The sequence below is a fragment of the Amborella trichopoda genome, chromosome 3 (assembly GCF_054954075.1).
Source record: "Amborella trichopoda isolate Santa Cruz 75 chromosome 3, AtrichopodaSantaCruz75HAP2 v2.0, whole genome shotgun sequence".
In the NCBI taxonomy this organism is placed as follows: domain Eukaryota; kingdom Viridiplantae; phylum Streptophyta; class Magnoliopsida; order Amborellales; family Amborellaceae; genus Amborella; species Amborella trichopoda.
This window is the reverse complement of record NC_142338.1, coordinates 43,436,846-43,454,841: the sequence shown is the minus strand read 5'-3', so window position 1 is coordinate 43,454,841 and position 17,996 is coordinate 43,436,846. Positions and strand designations below refer to the sequence as shown.

Below are 17,996 nucleotides of genomic sequence, written 5' to 3'. Positions count from 1 at the left end.
CAAAACCGAAACACCTTTTGGGTACATTTGTTAATAGAAGATGTAGTTTTCCCTACTCAAAAGAAAATAAAAAATAAAAAAGAGCATGAAACACTTTGATGAACAAACCAACCTATGATTGTATGAAGATTGAGGGCTTTTTATTTTACTATTGGATTTGAAAGAGTACAAATGACACTTAAGATTTTTGTTATATTCCAATCACGTAAATATGGTGGAATACCCTTTTGATCTGGGTGTACAAAGCTTTAAGGGTCAAAAGAAAAAGAAACATACATACACTAACCGAATAACCTATAAAGAAATGGTATACCTGGTTACGTTATAAGTGCGTTGAACTACTCTCGTTCTTCAAGTACTGTTACTTTGCTTCATGTTTTAAATCTTTGGTTTTTCTTCTTTTGGAAGTTCTCTATTCAGCCTCTGTGTTCACAATGATGCTGTGAATATGTTTTGGTAAAGTTCTTGCCCCAAGAATGATCTATTATTCTCCAAAATTAAAGTTATAACCCTTCGAACAACTTACAAAGTTGGTTGAGGAGATGATGGTGATTTGATTGATGAAACATCTTCCTTTCCTCAGCCGAGCCACTACATGATAGAGGAGTATCCCTCTTGCACTTATTCAATTAAGATTAGATAAGTTCTAGATTAAAAAAAATATTTGTTGCAATCATAACTGCAACAACAATTGATCAATATCTCAAAATCATTGCTAAATGTTGAATGTTTTAGCCTCGATCCTTTGCTAGGTTGATTGGCCTCTTATGTGCTTCAAAATCCATGCAAAAATCTTAGGGAATAGCAATTGAAATCAAGACATATTGATGTCTTAAAATTTTGTCATTGTCAAGCTATGAATAATAGTATCTTGTGGATTTTGTCTCTAAATCTAAGTTTATCTTTATTGAATCAATCCATATTCATCCAAGTTTATCACCTTAAATTTTGAGTTTACTTGTCCCCATGCATATTGGACAATTTGGATTAATTTAAAAGGCCACAATATTATACTGATAAGACTTGATCTTGAATTTTTTTAAGATTTATCAAGTTTCAAGGCTTTTAATGGCTAATATTTTGGACAAGAATTATTGATTCCTATCTAACATATGTTTATAAACGGCTACTAACTTTTCACAATCGAATTTAATGCAAAATCTCAGAACTCGAGAATTCATCGCGGTCACGTGCATTGGCTAATAGTTGAATGCAACAAACTTTTGAAGTATCAAGAAATGAAGCCCAAATGCTATAAAACTTAACATGCCCCCCAATAAATCAAGAATCACTCTGTCAAAGTTCTAAGTGATCATGGGATGGTCTATCAATATTTTCAAAATTTTACCTCGGTCATGAGATGGGCTTGTAGTTTGACGTGTATGAATTTTCAAACATTCATCAATTTTGCTCAATCTTTCTTAAGATTAACATAGAAGCTTACATGCATCATATAGCCATTCCACCAAATTTCTTATCAAATGGGCATAGTTCAATCGTATTTCTAATTCAGGAGCAGTCAGGTCTTTCATGGCCAAGTTTGGCCGAGGTGAATTTTCAAATTTGCCTCAACATGGATCCAATAGGATGAAATTTGAAATGCAGCCTCCCGATGTCTAATGAACTATTCTATCCAAATTGTGATTTTGAGATGAGTAGGAACAACTATAAAATTATATCTCAATCAGGGGCCTAATATGTGATTTATGAGTGGCAAATTCTTAAACACATCAAATGGAGTCCAACTTTCTTGAAAACTTTTAGAATAGTTTCTGAGCCATTATCTTGCTTAAACATGGTCAGGCATTCCATGGTCACGCTTGACCACTACAAAATTTATAGTATGCCTTAGACATGACACAAACACCATGAGCACAGCCTTGTTAGAACATTACTGTTTTTCTTCCATGTTTCGAGTCACTTGGAGGTCAATAGGGTAAGTTTCTAAGTTTGCATCTGGTTAAAACATATGAAACATATTTTGATCACAACGAACCCATTCTTGATGTTTTATGGGATATCTCATTGAGTCAAATCCATTTATTAGACTCAAAGTGATTATTTTTATGTTGTTTCCCAGTCCTTGTGTCTCATGATCAACCTAATAGCTATTTACCCCAAATTGTGTTAACGTATGGATATGTATCGTATTAGTATTGATATACATCATTATGGATAGATATCAGTATAGATGTATCTGTATATGTATATATCTCTTGATAAGATTAGGTTTCTAGGCATCTCTTGCTTATGATAAGATTAGTTAGTAATTATCAATAATTGTTGGTATCTATCCCAAACTATTACAAGTTGTATATTTATACGGGTGTTGTATATTCTTTAACAATTAATATACCGAGATTTTTTTTATAGTATTCTGAGATTTTAATATGGTATCAGAGCCATAGAATCCTTAACTTCATATCTAAGCTCATCAATAACGTAGCCTCCCTAGCCTATCCACATCGATGCCTCAGATTCATTCCAGAAATTTCATTATGTTTTCAGTAAACCTCTGATTTGCCTTTCTGTCGAGTCGTGTTTCGACTCTCTGCAAAACATCCACCCGTCATTTGCTTCCCCAAGCAAAAAATAAAAAATAAAAAATAAAAAAACAAATATTGCTTCTGTTTTTCTTCAACCTTGCGTACTCCTTTGCTTCCGTTCAAATTTGCTTCCCTTGCTTCTGCCTTCGCCTCCCTTGCTTCCGTTCAATTTGCAACAGGTGTACAACACGTCCACTGCAATCTCCTTCGCCCTTTTTGGTCCCATGGTCTCAATAGGGACATCACGAAAGCAGTAGTCTCCTTTGCATCACTCGTCAATTTTTTGTTTCCGTTTTATTTTGAATTTTTTGATACTGCAAGCCCTCTCTCTACATGGTGCAAATAAATTTTGTACATGAGATTTTGTGAATTGATGCTGCAAGGGGGAAAGTAGAGAGAGAAAAAGTTGCTATTGATTTGGTTGAAGCCAATTTGGTTAATGTCATGTGCAAAAATTCAAACAATGCTCTCTTAAGGCAACAATTTGCATGACCAATCAAAAAGCATGCTCGCAGGGGATCAGGCATCCATAAATGCCGACAGGGAAGTCGCAACTTATATAGAAGTTTTTCGAGGCACCTGCCCATTGTCTTGATAATTGTTGTTGCATTCAGAAGATTTTCGAGGCACTTTGCGACTAGCAGATCGGTGAGCACGAGATGATTGGTGCATGTCATTGTCACATTCTCCACTGTCACGAAACATTTTTACTACCGGACTCTTGTCTAATGCCAGACCATTATTGAGCCGGATTTGAAACCGCCTCTAAATCCACCTCAGATATGGCCGTCTATTCCCAACGTCGTATGTTTCTGATGCTTGTTGATCCGCGTTGTTTTGCCTCCGATGAAGATATGGAGTTTTTTGTCTGATTGCTCAAGCTTATTCTGATATGGCCGTCTGTTCCTGAGACCGTTTGTTTATGAGGCCTGTTATTGCTTTATGTGCTTGTTATTCAAGCAATCTGAGCATGAAAACCACTGCTTCTATCGCTCACGTTATGCACCTGAAGAACTGAAGATCCAACTTGTTTGTTTATGCAAACTTAGTATTGTTCAAACTCCAACTACTTTGTGTCAAAGTATCTTGAGTTTGAGGGGGGTGTTAGCGTATTGACATGTATTGTGTTAGTATTGATATACATATAGATACATATCAGTATGGATATGTATCTGTATGGGTGTATATCTCTTGATGAGATTGGGTGTCTATGCTTCTCTCGACTATGATAAGATTCATTAGTAATTATCAATAACTGTCGATATCTAAAACACGACCCATACACCCCTATGAAATGGGAGAAAACTAGGACGCCCGGAAAAATTGTGGTATGGAACCCTTGTTTGGGAATTTATTTGTTTGTATTAGTTATGGTAATCTCCCAAGTTTGATTATTTTGTTTTATGGATATAATAATTAAAAGGAATATGAAGAGTAAAACGTTCATATAAGGTTGCAACCTTAAAATGTAGAATTACAGATGCACCTAAAAAATCCATCAAAAAAGGTCGTTTTAATGTTGAAAAACTCTATAATTTATCATCTCGATATCGAGATTAATGAATGTGAAAAAAAATAAGATTTTGAGCACAAAAAATAGTGCATCTTGCAACACATTATCTAGACCGTCCGTTTTCAAGATTTTCATATATTTATAGATCTACTTGATTTTAACCAAGTTTAAAATTTTATAATTAGATATGAAAATAAATTTTCAGATATTCCTAATAATCTTTTACACCAAAATTATTTCTTATGATAAAATTTAGAGGTGCGCCTTAATTGGATTGTTTAATGTTGCAACCTTATAGAAACCACACTCTTCTTTTTTTATAGATGTTTGTTTTGTTAAGGGTGAGGTTTCCATGAGGTTGCAACCTTAAGGTGTCCCTTCTTTGTGAAGAGATGCAAATTTGGTGTCAAAGTTTATAAGATGGCTCAAAAATCTTTTATAGTCTCTATTTATAAAATTTTAGACTCTAAAACTAGTTCAAGCATATCTATGAATGCATGTAAATCTTGAAAATGAATGGTCCAAATACTTTATTGCAAGATATTCTATTTTGGGACTTGAATTTTTTTCACACATATTCATTCATCTCGATATTGTTCTCGATATTGAGATGATCAATTAAATATAATTTTAAAGTCAAAATAGCCTTTTTCAATGGATTTTTGAGATGCACCTGCTTCAATAATTTAAGGCGTCAACCTTACCAAATTTATGCCTCAGTTAAAACAAGCATCGAGCTTTGGGTGTCAATGGACCAGACCCAAACCGGGACCCATCGGGTATATTTCATATGGGTCTAGATATGGGTCCAACATTTAGACCCGGTGGGTCGTACCTGGGTCTAAAACCTGGACCCGACTGTACCAGTTGAATATTTATCAATGATAGTATATAATAAAAATTTAGTCATTAATGACAAATCAAATAGCTTAAAATCTAATGTCTTAAAAAAAAAAAAAACTAAAAATAAAAAATAAAAAATAAAAAAACAATGAAAGTCGCAATGGACTCTAACTAAACCAAGTACCGATGGGATAGATCCGAAACTTTAGCGTATCCTCTTCCACGTCCGCAATTGAAGGCCTCCTTCAGCGTCGTCGGTATGTATGGTCCAACTTTTGGATCTGACAGGTCGGGCCGGGTCCCGACCGCATACCCGATCCGTTGCCACCCGGACCGCTAGAAGCACTGGTGGTTCGCCTCTGAAGAAAAAGGGTGCAAGGGTGGTTCGTCTCTGAAGTAAAAGGGCAGAAAATGGAGCACAAAATGAAAGGAAAAAATGGGTGAGAAGCTGAGAGGATTTGGAGAAGTTGTGAACGGAGGGAAAGGGATTGAGCTCCATAGTCTCTGCAACAATTGAGTACTGAGAGGGGGGGGAGAAAAGGGGCAAAAAGGGTAATATACAGCACCTTTTCCAAGGTTATCCTAGGTTGTGCAAAAACTTGCATTTGTTTATTCCATCTCTTGATTTTTTTTTTGTTGTTATATTGGTGCTTAATTGATATTTTCATGGTGTGGATGCTTGAAATTTGTGGAAATGTTCCTTTTTTTTTTTTTCTTGTTTGTGCATTTTTTGGAAAAGAATTTGTTTACAAATAATATATGAACTTTAGACAAAGAAAATCTGTATTAACTGTTTTGTAACTTAAAAAAAAAAGTTAGCAGCTGGATCTGGTGTATTTCTTAATAAGTGCATTTTTTTGGATAATTAAACCCTAAGTTTTCAGTTCACATCTTTACTTCAAGAGAAAAATTTGCATTTGTTTCAGTTTTTATTGAAAAGTTTTGCTTTATTCTGCTAGGTTTATTGTTATTTATTATCCCTTCTTCCTTGGATCGTTTTCGGGACTGTTGAGCTTTTCTGAAGAATTCAAGTTCATATCTTTGTTTTTTTTTTTAAATGGTAATTCAAGTTAATATCTTCTTCCCGTCCATATCTAGCAGCCCTCTGGGCCCATACGGTTCCTTTGGTTATCTATGATAACAGCCCCTATGTATGTTGATATTACCGCTTTGGTTGGATTGCTTTGAAAAAGAACCATAATTTTGAGCGGTCCTGTGTGAAACTGAAGATGGGTCTGCGTTGTTTTTCCTTCTTTTTTCAGAGTGCGAGGCCCATTATTGTTGTTTCTTCGTCAATGAAAAGAGGCCCTAATATTGCTACTTTCGTTCATCTATTCTATACCCTTTGAAAATTACCACAGTTTTTGAGCAATTCTTTCAAGAACTCGAGATGGGTTTGCTTTGTTTCCCCTCTTTTTTCGGAGTGCTAGGTGGCATTCATGAATGAGCTAGGTGGCATTCATGAATGAGCCATTACTGAGCCGTGAGTTTGTTACTTTGGTTGAATTTTTGTTTATAAAAACCATCAGTTTCATACTTCCTTCATTGCCTTGGAAAAAATCATAATTTGGCTATTTTAGTTGAAATTATTTTGAAAGTAACCAGAGTTTTGGGCAATTGCTTGTCTTGCTGGCTGGATGAGATGTTTTATGCATAGTATATTTGGCCAAAATGCAGCACTGGTGATCTTGAGAAACATGTATGAGTAGGTGAAGACGGTGAGCGCTATAGTCTAGAACACACAAACCTTTATCTTAGATATACCTATAAACACTCTCGAATGCATGTTTATCCATGTCTACGAATATACGGCATTGCAGTAATTCCTACCAAAACTCCAGTTTGAGAAAAAAAAAAACATTTAAGAAATTTGTTTGAAAAAGAATTTAAGAAACTTGTTACTAGTTCTAAAGTTCAACTTACTAAGGTAAGCAGCTTTAGATAGCCCGAAATGGATTGAGCGTTAAGTGAAGGCCTGCATTTAAGAAACTTGTCCATTATTCTTTATCTTCTTTTGTTGCTGAATTGATGACCTCTTGATGATTTTCTCTGATTTTTATGAAGTCATTTTTTGGATATGGATTTGTTCACAAATCATTTATGGATTCTACTAGTTTTTTTCAGTGTTGATTGGAATTCCATGGGTTATACTAGTTCTTGACATGAAGTCCTTACTGTTTTCACTGATTTTTTGGGACGTCCATGGGGCAATATGGTGTCACCATTGCCACTGTGTTTTTTTTATTGAAATGTTTACTGCTGTCATCTTCTTTTGTTGCTGAATATGATGACTACTTGATAATTCTCTCTAATTTCTATGAACCCATTATTTGGAGATGGATTTGCTCACAAATCATGTATGGATTATAAACACAGAAATCACAATCGAGTTATTTCACTTTCTCTCTCTGCTTGGAAGAAGAAGTTCCTTTTCTTTTTAGATGAAATTCCATGGGTAGAATTGTTTTTAACATGGAACATTTACTGTTTTCACTGCTTGTAATTGGATGATCAGTGGTTTGAGATGTTGTAGGTATTACAGCCCTCGTCGGTATTCAAGTTCAAAGTTCATCTTCTTCTTCTTTCCTGTGTTGTCATTGTGGGGTTTGCTTGCTATAATAGATAGTGCTTCCAAAGAATAGATTCTTGGGCAATAGGTCCAAGTTTCCAGTGTGTCATTTCTGTGGTTCTTCTTTGCTCAGTTTAAATTTTGTTCAAGAGTGCTTCCCTAAAGTTATGTAAGATATTTGCTAGTCGACAGCTATCGGACTTCTTCAATCTGTCCATATTTGAACTTTTTGGAATTCCATAACTTGACTTGTTAAGGCCATGCCTTCTTTGAATTTCCAATCTGTTTCTATCTTATCATACATATGAAAATCTTTAGGTATGGATCCCCACCATCTTCCTTCACCCTGAGAAGAGAAGCCATGATGGGACCACCCATCAGGATGACTACTCTGTTGAGCTTATGCTTAGTAAGGTTGGGCAAGGTAGAGGGCCGGGGGACTTTCCGTGAAGATACATGGAATGATTTGGGGAACTCAATGAGAGCTAAATATGGGTAGTTTTTTTTTTTGTTTGGTTTTTTTTCTTTTTTGGAAGGGGATAAACTAGGCCAAGAAATAGACTGAAAGTGTTAGATGGGTCATTGTCCTGCATGAAACAACTCTGCCAACTGTTTGGCTTTGGGTGGAGTGAAGAGAGAGAGATAGTAACCGCTGAAGCGACAGTTTGGAGATAGTAACCGCTGAAGAGACAGTTTGGAGGATTACATATTTGTGAGTCTCCTAAGTTTTCTCGTATGTGCTTCTATTATCTTTATATCTGCCATCTAGGTATATGTGACAAAATTCTGTATCTTTAAATACAAAGGGACACTAAGCAAGTAGCGTCACCCCTGTTTCTTGCCCTTCCTACTCCGTAGTCCATTGTGTATCCATAGTCCCTCAGAGCTTCACCCCACTTGTTACCTCCACTCTTTTATCAAACCCACCGGTAAAATGTCATTTTTCCAACAAATCTTCTTATTCAAGCTTCCAAGCCTCTCTCTCTCTCTTAAATTTAGGCTATTATTCCTCTTAGAACCTTTTGATCTTCCCTCCAGGAATCTGCATGCGTCTCTCTTCCTGACTACCTGCTAATTCATGCAACTTTTGGGCATATTAATTAAGTAAGAACAGTGCAGTTTCTCTCTCTCTCCCTCTCTATTTAAAATCTCGGTTATTTTTCACATGTTCTCATCATTTTGTTAATTTATATACAGCTTCAAGGTTTGTCTTGTGGCATTTTGAGACATTTCAATAAGATATATGCCCTAAAATTGATCAGATCAAATGTAATATTTTTGCAATAAATTTCAGTGGCCTTAGTGCCTTATAATGATCTTTCAAGAATTTCCTACCATGTTTTGAGTTTCCCTCTTCTGTGTACCATAAAATAACAAGAATCATTTCTCCATGATTGTATCAGGATATATTGTTTCATGAACCTTCATATCCATGGCATCAGAAAAAGGAACTCCATATGTATTTCAGTTGTCTCCATTAATGGAGTTAGGGTTTCATTTGATCAATGGCCTTAGTGTTTGGGCATCTCTCCTTTTTGCTCAGATTATTAATGGCTGGACTCTCACCACCCACCCTCTGCAAACCATCTTTATCTTGTGGGTAACTATCTCCTCTTATAATTGGCCCCACCTTAGACATTTTCTCTCACATTTTCCCTAGTAGTCTAGAAATTTAGCAATTTTCGTTAAAGTTTCTCATATTATCGTGTCTGTGAAATGGTTTTGCAGTTATTTGAGAGCCCCATCGTGATATTGGGTTTTAGTCTGCTTTCTAAAAAACTGGAGCATTGCTCGGTATGAAGCTATATCCATATGAATCTGCCTGGCTTTGTTTCATATGTGAATGTATGTAAAAAAAAAAGAAAAATTTAGGAAGGCATGGTAAATTGATAATGCGATTCTATGTAACAGTTGAAATGGGCAATCTTGCGTGGACTCTTAGGCCTCCCTGCTGGTGAGACCTTTAATTAATCACCCCTCCTCTTCTTCTTTGCCTCTCTCTGGGTGTTGTATGCTTCTGTATTACTTCTAAAGGTTTCTGATTAAGTTGCTTATTACTTATTAAATTTACAGCGTTTTTGCTATCTATAAACTTATTTGTGTGATTGTTATTTTTGAGGTAAATTATAGAAGTGCAAAATTTATTGTGCAGGGGCTCTTGTCAATGCTTTTGGAGCTATCGTTTTTGGTGCGCCGGTTGGGATTAAGTAAGTTCAAAAAAATGTGAAGAACTTTCTCATGGGAATTTGATTACTATCCTATGTCGTTGATTTGTATGAGTTATTTGATATCGTTGATTTGTATGAGTTATTTGAAAAACAATTTGCTTTGGCTTATTGGAAAGAGATCCTTGGTGGTGAAAAAGCACCTGGATAGTACCAATTTCTTGTTAGTCCTTGCCAGTGAGCTTGTGCATGAATCAAATCAAAATTTAAACTAGGAATATTTTTGAGATTCCAAATTTTATGGATGTGATCTCTAGAACCCGACCAACCTCAAAGAAAAAAGAAAATTTAACTCTCATTCTCTGTATGTCAAAAGGAAATTTGGCATCCCAAGATTGCATTAGAACCATCTAATTTGGGAATGATCTAGATGTTCAATAACTCAATATTCAAAATTTTTTTCCTTCGAAAATAATCTAGTTGGAATTAGATGGATCCTAAAATTTCGAAAAAAAAATAAAAATCTCCCTAGTATTTATTTTACCCAAGGGAGTAAATGTATGGTATGCTCCTGGGGGAGCACTTATATAAGTGCTCCTAATTGTTTACTATTTTATTACTTTGAATCTATTTCTCATTTTACTATGTAAGTGTGTTTTCTTGCCCCTTTAACTATGTAAGGTAATATTGCTAGGAACTATGAAAAGTTAAGTTTGGTAGAATTTTTTCTTAGATATCCTATGATAGCATTTACCATTCAGTTAATATGGTAAATTTATCCTCATACTGTCCATTGCCCATTTTCAACAATGAATGGTCAAGTTATACTCCACTGAAGTCTTCTAAGTTTTGCTTTATGGACTTGAGTGGAGTAATTTTACATCTCAACTGTTTGGTGTCAATGATGGATAGTTGAGGATTCATTTACCTGACAATAGTAAGTTAAATGCAAATTGTTTTTCATGGACCACTCAAGTATGAATCATTGCTATTTATTCAGCAACTCTATATATGCATTGATGCAGGTTTCTCACAAGGACTGTGAACTGGGCTCTTCTCATGTCATTGTTGACTGTAAGTATTACCTCGTATTTTTTTCTCATTCTTTTTTTGCCCTTTTTGTTCTTGCCTTTTCATATCTGAATGAATGTACATATATAAAATATAGCAGCTACTCCATTATCTACTAACAAAAAAGCCCCAGGAATGGCATGTGTACTATCAGGTAGCAGAGTAGCAGACAATGTCCAGCATGATTTGAGTGGTTGGATTAGTGAATGGGGATCATCATGGGGTTGTTGCCTTCTTGGTGCCAGATATCTGTTTACCTTGGGTTGTTTGCTGGAGAGTTCTGAATAGATGGGGTGTACCACCTGCATTAGTGGTGGAAATGGCCGATGTTGTTTTCCTACATCGGGATCTTTTCCCCATATGAAATTGATTATTCTCTAGGCAATTGATGGGGATTTTCTTTTTGTTTTTGATGGTTCACTGCTTGTTATTGTCATGGTTTAGATGTTGGATGTGGAAGAGGTCGCATGGGGTTCCTTGTCAAATCAAAGAATGCTTCAAGTTTGGGACCTTCTATGCAACAATAGGAGGGGAAATAGATAAACCAATTTTTAGAGGTTTGTGGAAGGAAAAGCTTGTTGGTTTCTTCAGTCTGATTTGATGTGCTGCGGGAAGTTTGATGCCACACCTAAGAGATATAGGGGAATGAGGTCCGGCCATGGTGGTTAGGGGGGCAGATCCTCAACATAACCTCTTAGGCTCCATTGCCACCATTAACACTTGAAAAGAATAAATAAAATGTTTATAGGTAACGAAGGGTCTTTAGTGGGATCATGGGTCTAATTGAGTTTGTAATAGGTTCTGGAGGTGTTTGTTGAATTGTTGATGCAGAAGGTAAGGGGAGGCAGGGGATTGGATGCAGGGACGCCTCAGAGCAGAGCTTTCTAAGTCAATCCATAATTTTGTATGGTTATATAAGTCTGCATTTAGGAAGGAGGCGCAAATCTCATATCTTTCATTTTTTTTTTAATTTAATAGTTATTTGGGTAAGCATGGGATACTATCCTCAATCTCAATGATTGAGACAGGAGCTCCATGTCACTTACCTAGCATTGCATGGACACAAATCTTGGTTATGTTAGATGGTACTATCAGAAATAATAGCTAATGTTATGTCACTGAAAGCAAACCAGCAAAATTTTCATCCTCTTAATCTTTGTCTTCTGTGCTATACTATTGCTAGCCTCAATTCTGATCATGTTGAGGATTTTGTTGCCGCCATCATAGAAATTTTTTATAGGAAGAACCTTCTCTTTAAGACAATACCTTTCAACTTCCTCAAGGTGACTCAGATCTGGAACAGGGCAGATATATGTACCTTACAGGTACTTGGGCTGGTACTTTAGAGACTCAACCTTATACTATTAAACTTGGGTGACTTGCTGAGTTTTGTGTAAGGGTGTGGTTTCTATAAGGTTGCACAACCTTAAACAATCCAATTAAGGCACACCTCCAAATTTTATCATAACATGTAATTTTGATATAAAAAATCCATAGGATTATCTTAAAATCCATTTTTGTATCTAATTATAAAAATTTAAACTCCAAAAATGACTAAAATCAAGTAGATCTATAAATATATGAAAATCTTGAAAATGGACGGTCTAGATAATGTGTTGTAAGATGCACTATTTTTAGGACTCAAAATCTTTTTTTTTTTTTCATATTCATATATCTTGATGTCAAGATGATCAATTAGAGGGTTTTTGAACATTAAAACAATATTTTCCGATGGATTTTTGAGGTGCATCTGTAATTCTACATTTTAAGGTTGCAACCTTATATAAACTTTTTCCTTTATGTAATGCTCACCCAAATATTGTAAAAGAGCTATTTAAAAGAAGGGTGCGGTTTGTATAGAGCACAAGCTCTAAACAATCAAAGTAATGCAACACCTTCAAATAGTATCGAGAAATGTGGTTTCAATACTGGAAATCTTTGTGATATTCTTAAAATATATTTTCATCTCTAATTATAAAATTTAAAACTTAAATAATAGTGTAGATCGAGCAGGTCTATGAAAACTCGAAAATCTTGAAAATTGGCGGTCCAAAAATGCATTACAAGATGCACTATTTCCAAAACTTGAAATCCATTTTTTGTCTCATTGTCCATGCATCTTGAGGTCGAGATGATCAATTTGAGGATATTTGGGCATCGAAACAACCTCTTCTAGTGAAAAATTTGAGATGCGCCCTAATTTTGATTGTTTCGAGCCTCACATTTATATAAACTTTTTCCTTAAAAGAACGAGGACCGTTTTTTTATTTTTTATTTTGGGGGGGAGGAGGAGGGAGTGGTTTGAAAATCCACCATCGTTTTCCCTTTTCTTCAATTTTTTGAGGACTGGGGATATGATTTTGAGCCCATTTTTGGAGTACAAACTTATTTTTACCTGATTTGTCGACTAGGTAGATCACACTTGAGAAAAAAGCAAGAAATTATATGGATTTGAGAGATTAAACATTTTGGCCTAGGTTTTGCCCAATTTTAAAAAATTGTATTTCTTCACAATGGATGGTTGATCTTCAGTGAAAATTGATCCTTGGAGCTATTTTTGGGTTCTTTGTCAAATGATAAGCTTGAGATTTGTGAGATTTCAAATTCAGATTTACTATTCATCCAAAATTTTCAAGGGTTCAGATCTCCTACATGCGAACTTGAAACCCAAATTGGGACAAGGATTGGAGGCCTTGAGTTGCTCTAAGCGCGAAGATTGGGTGATGGGCCCCAAATTTCGGGTGAAGTTCTTTTTCTGATTTAAATTTATGTATTTATTTTTCACATGGTATCAATTATAATTGATTTATAACTAGTTTTGTATAAACTTTTTATGTTTTTTCTCTCGTTTTGCTTGGATTTTTCTAAATGTATTCCAAGCGGTAACATCAAATATGTCCCATATTTCATTTTGTATATATTTCTTTTGATTTTGTATTTATTTTTGGATTTGTACTCTCTTTTTTTCTATTTTTAAGGGTTTTTTAAGCGTTTCCTCCCCTCTTTTGGATTTCGTTTGGGGCTTTTTTGTGTGCTTGGGCCGAACTCGGGCAAGTCGATTTGGATTCTCTTGAGTCACTTGGCTTGCCCGTGGGGCGAGTTCCGAGCCTAGGCCGTGGAATCAAACATTGCTTTAAAAAAATAAAGCAAATATTCAAGGCAAATTAGTTCAAGAAAGCATTTCATATTTGTCATGGTGTCGTGACAGGTGGTTCCCACAGCTTCAGTTTATGGGTCCTCATGGAAGGATTGGCAGCGCCTATACGCACATTCCAAGTGAGAAACTGTATCCTTTCTTTCTTCTTTTTCCTTAAGAGTATAAGTTAGTCTTTAATAGTATAAATTTTGATCTTTAATAGTGCTAATAGGCCTCCATTCTCGGTCTCTGTATTTTCTTTTAGCACAGTGTTATTATAATCCTTGAAGGTCTCCTTGTTGCTACCAAGCCCTACTTAGAAAAGTTCTGTGACTATTCCTTGAATTTTCTGGCTCCTCAATCTATTGCATGTATCACGGAGCTGTTTCTTTCAACCCATTTAAGTTTTTTTTTTCCACCTCCCCCCTTTTTTTGATTTTCTTTTTTCTGATGCATGTAAGCATCATTTCAGATAATAAGTGAGTAAGAAGTGACATAGGGCCCTTCTGATTAAATAGGCTCTAGATTTCTAAAAGCCATTTAGTTGAATGAAATGCTCCTGAGAAAAATCACATAATTTATTTTTGTAGGCCAATCACCCCTATTGACTATGCAGTCTGTCTACCAGCACATGGAGCTGTTATTGGGGCATGGTTTGGAGCTTGGCCCATGCCACTAGACTGGGACAGACCTTGGCAGGTGGTGATTTATCTATTATAATGCATGCTAATGTTGTTGGTTATTTTTTTGTTTCTTTTAATTATAATAAGATGAATGAAGGGTTGATAGTTGATAGCATGTGAATAAAATACCAGTAACCAAGGGGGCCCAGCATGTCTACCTATGCATAGTTCTCTAACACCAGACTCGACCATAACTTGATGGGACATTGAAGTCAAGCTTTCCCAAGATTCTGTTATTTGGCTTGCAGCGTCATGCATGAACATCACTTGAATTACATATTAGAAAAAAAAAAAAAACTGAAGTGAAGAGATATACAAGAATGTGAAGAAATAAAAAATTTGCTCTTACTTAAAAAAAGAAAAGAAAAAATGCTCAATAATTTTAGTTTCCAAACCCAATGCACATATTTGTAGTTTTGTATTAGTGCAAATCTACTTTGATTTATTGGACCTACCTTGCGTGGAGCATGAGTCAGTTGTGATACTCTGGTGTCCAAAATTTCTTGTTCTTGACTAAAAAAATCCACTAGAGGTATCTGAAGAATGTGCAGGAGCCAAGTTGGCTCCCCAGCCAACCACCCCTATGTTCTCCTAGAAAGATTTGGGGTATTGTTGTTTTCAGGTGAAAGTTAACGGGGCGTTCTTGTTGAATATGCAAGGAACCTTAATACTTTTATGTAGGGGGACAAATGGGTACTTAAGAGAGATTCATGGCCTCTTAGAGAGAGGTGGTTATCCTTTGGGTTTTTGGGTTGGTTTAATTTTCAATTCTAGAGCAAGTGTCTCTCAGTTGCTCTCAATGTTTTCTTTTTTGTAGCAGTATAGCGGTAGGGCAGATGGAGATTGATCAGCGATGTTACTTGGTTGGGAGAGCCGGTCTTGAAGGAAAGATTGGTGAGGGTTTTGCCAATATTTTGGAAAGATGTATCTTTTGCAACCCCTTTTGTAACCCAATACTTATAATCTTCATTAATAATGGATTCCGACCTGGCGAGGCTGTGGATGTAGTCCCTTTTAGGTGAACCGCCTCAGTCTTATATTGTAGTGTTGTGCTCATGCTGCTGTATTTTTCTCTTTTATTATTGTACTCTCCTATTTCGCATTTAGCCTATTATGTACACGATCTTGGGTGGGATCCTAGTAATTGGGTATTTTATTATGCAAAATGGGGTTCCAAAGGATTTTAAAATTGGTATTAGAGCACAAGTTGTGCACACACCTAAGGTTTGTATTTTTGGTTGAGAAAAATACACGGGGAACTTAGATGTATACATGGTTTGAGCTGTGGAGAAATATGGAGGCAAAATATTTGCGAAAGTTCCATGCCAAGTCTTATTTGCAAGAGGGAAGGAATGACGAAATCGATCCAATGGAGATGTCATCAAGGAATACATTTGTCAAGGTGGAGATTGTTAGGATTGGTGATAGCTAATATCACCCCTCTTATATTTGCTTTGAAGATTGGAATTATTATGGACTTGGGGCAGCAGACAAGGGGGTTTTCTTTGAGAGCAAGAAAGAAACCTAAATGATTTCTATATAAGGATCAATGTTATGCTCATCCTTTGAGGCGTCCCCATTTTCGCAAAGAGAGAGAGAGACATGACGTCCTAGAGAGGCAATTTTCTCAAGGGGTTTGGATTTGTTCAACCTTCAATGCTGAGCAGTGAAAGTCTCTCATTTGCTCTCAAGGTTCTATTTTCAATAGCTATGGGAAAGAGGGAGGTTGATCGACAGTATTGTTCCGTTGGGGAAGTGGGTCTAGAAGGAAAGAGCAAATAGGGTTTTGCTGATGTTTAAAGGGATAAGATATATCTATTGTAACCTGACATTGGAACTCATTTCTTATGGGGTTCAACTTGCCAAGGCAGTGGATATTAGCCCCTACATGGCAAATCTCATAAAATTTGTGTTATTTTGCTGTAATCATACTTTGCTTTATTTTGGCACACATTTTATGTATTCACCTATGTAGTATTTAGCCGACCATGGACATAATCTTTGGTGAGATCTTGGTCATAGTTGTTGGGATCTCCATACCTAGGAGGCGGCCCCACTTGAGAATCTCATCATGTCACATCTAGTCCCTTCACTTCAGAAAGGGGACCTTCTTTTAAATTTTGGGATCTCTATCCCCACCTTAAACTGACTTTTTATTTATTAATTGCTAGCTAGCAACATAACTATAATTCGAATATAGTTGTATTGTTGGCTATAACAAAGATATCCCTACTTTAAAGAGTATATGTAGTCCTAGAATATATATACCCTTTAAGGTGGGAGCAAGATCCCCACAGGTTGGGATCGAGATCTCTGACATATGGGGATCTTGATCCATAAGTAACAAATGCATTGTTTGAAAGACACTTCCAACCAATAGGGATATTTAGCGTTTTACGGTCCCCCACTCCTAATCCTACTCCCGATCCCAACAACCATGATCTTGATATTTGGGGTTCCTAGTTCCACAAGCTAGGGTTTCCTGAGGACTCTTTGTGACTTCGGGGATAGATGTACATAGGTGGTATTGGATATCATTGTGAAATGTATCTAATAAATGGTTTTCCACTCTGAAATTGGATGTCATAACTTTTGATTAAATTTCAGCTATGATGCTCCCCACATAAGGAGAGAGAGAGAAAAAAGAAAAAAAAAGAAGAGAAAAAAGAAGAGGGAATGGTTATTGTTGCTTGGATATGTTTTCGAAGATTAATGCTTGATTTTGGTGCATGACTTTTGGCTTGCAGGAGTGGCCGATTTGTGTGACTTATGGGGCCATAATTGGACATACACTTGGAACGGTAGCATCTTTCATAGTCATTCTCTTGCTTAGCAGACGGCAGCGTATAAAGAGGGATTGAGTGCTGAATAGTTGAAAGCAATTTCCTTTTCTTCTGCCAAATGAGTCTCTCTCGTCCTCTTTTAAGTAAACTTTTCCAGTGAGCAACTCTTCAACTTTTGACCTTTTCTGTTTTGCGTGTAATTTTTAGTGAAGTTTTGCCATATTGTTTGCTCAAAAGCAGGAGAGGTTGGATCCCTTGTTCACCATTTTGTTTTTCAGTTGCTAATTGAAAATGTTGAGCTCGTTTGTTGAGGAATTGGTTTTAGCTTATCCACGTCATGAAATTCATGAATTTAATGCAAGCAATAGTGTTAAGTGCAAGTTTGTATGGAGTTACAAAAGCACAAGTTGGTGATTTTGATTGAAATTCTGGCAGCTTTGTGGTGTGTGTGGAAGAGAGAGAGATTACGATCAATTTGGTTCGAGATCATGGACTTAATGTGTAGACATTCTATCTTGTTTAGACATTTGTCGAGAGGGAAACGGTGTGGCAGATGCTTTAGTTAGGAAAGGTGCTCCCTTTCAATCGTTGATTGTATCAGATAGTTTTATTGCTTAATTACCTTGGAATAATTTACAATCAATAAAATTATGGAATATTGTAAGAGAGAGAGAGAGAGAGGGAGAG

General features: G+C 36.1%; 1 protein-coding gene across 50 annotated transcripts; it reads left to right on the top strand.

The window, feature by feature from the left end:
- The first annotated feature begins 5,415 nt into the window (after positions 1-5,415).
- LOC18422713 (phosphatidylinositol-glycan biosynthesis class F-like protein) lies at positions 5,416-17,689 on the top strand. Of its 50 annotated transcripts, XR_016051140.1 has the most exons (12): positions 5,416-5,454; positions 8,875-9,071; positions 9,200-9,265; positions 9,383-9,425; positions 9,624-9,678; positions 10,662-10,710; positions 13,344-13,448; positions 13,916-13,983; positions 14,434-14,542; positions 15,149-15,254; positions 15,344-15,420; positions 17,274-17,397. XR_016051140.1 is itself a non-coding variant. In XM_088860650.1 (11 exons), exons 2-10 carry the CDS (start codon positions 8,904-8,906, stop codon positions 15,371-15,373), a joined length of 690 nt encoding a protein of 229 aa, XP_088716776.1. In that variant the 5' UTR covers positions 5,416-5,454; positions 8,875-8,903; the 3' UTR covers positions 15,374-15,420; positions 17,274-17,689. The 50 variants fall into 50 exon arrangements, 37 of the variants coding, with proteins under 37 accessions (XP_088716776.1, XP_088716775.1, XP_088716793.1 ...); XR_016051147.1 differs by lacking the exons at positions 13,344-13,448; positions 15,149-15,254; positions 15,344-15,420 and adding exons at positions 7,790-8,183; positions 11,935-12,032 and having other exon boundaries at positions 17,274-17,689; XR_016051141.1 differs by lacking the exon at positions 13,344-13,448.
- The last annotated feature ends 307 nt before the right edge of the window (positions 17,690-17,996 follow it).

Bases quoted from the DNA above. Each gene is read 5' to 3' on its own strand.
- LOC18422713 (XM_020667678.2), top strand. From the start codon at position 8,904: ATGGCATCAGAAAAAGGAACTCCATATGTATTTCAGTTGTCTCCATTA. The intron at 9,266-9,382 runs GTATGAAGCTAT...TCTATGTAACAG, and splicing joins AAAAACTGGAGCATTGCTCG to TTGAAATGGGCAATCTTGCG. The intron at 13,984-14,433 runs GTGAGAAACTGT...TTATTTTTGTAG, and splicing joins CGCCTATACGCACATTCCAA to GCCAATCACCCCTATTGACT.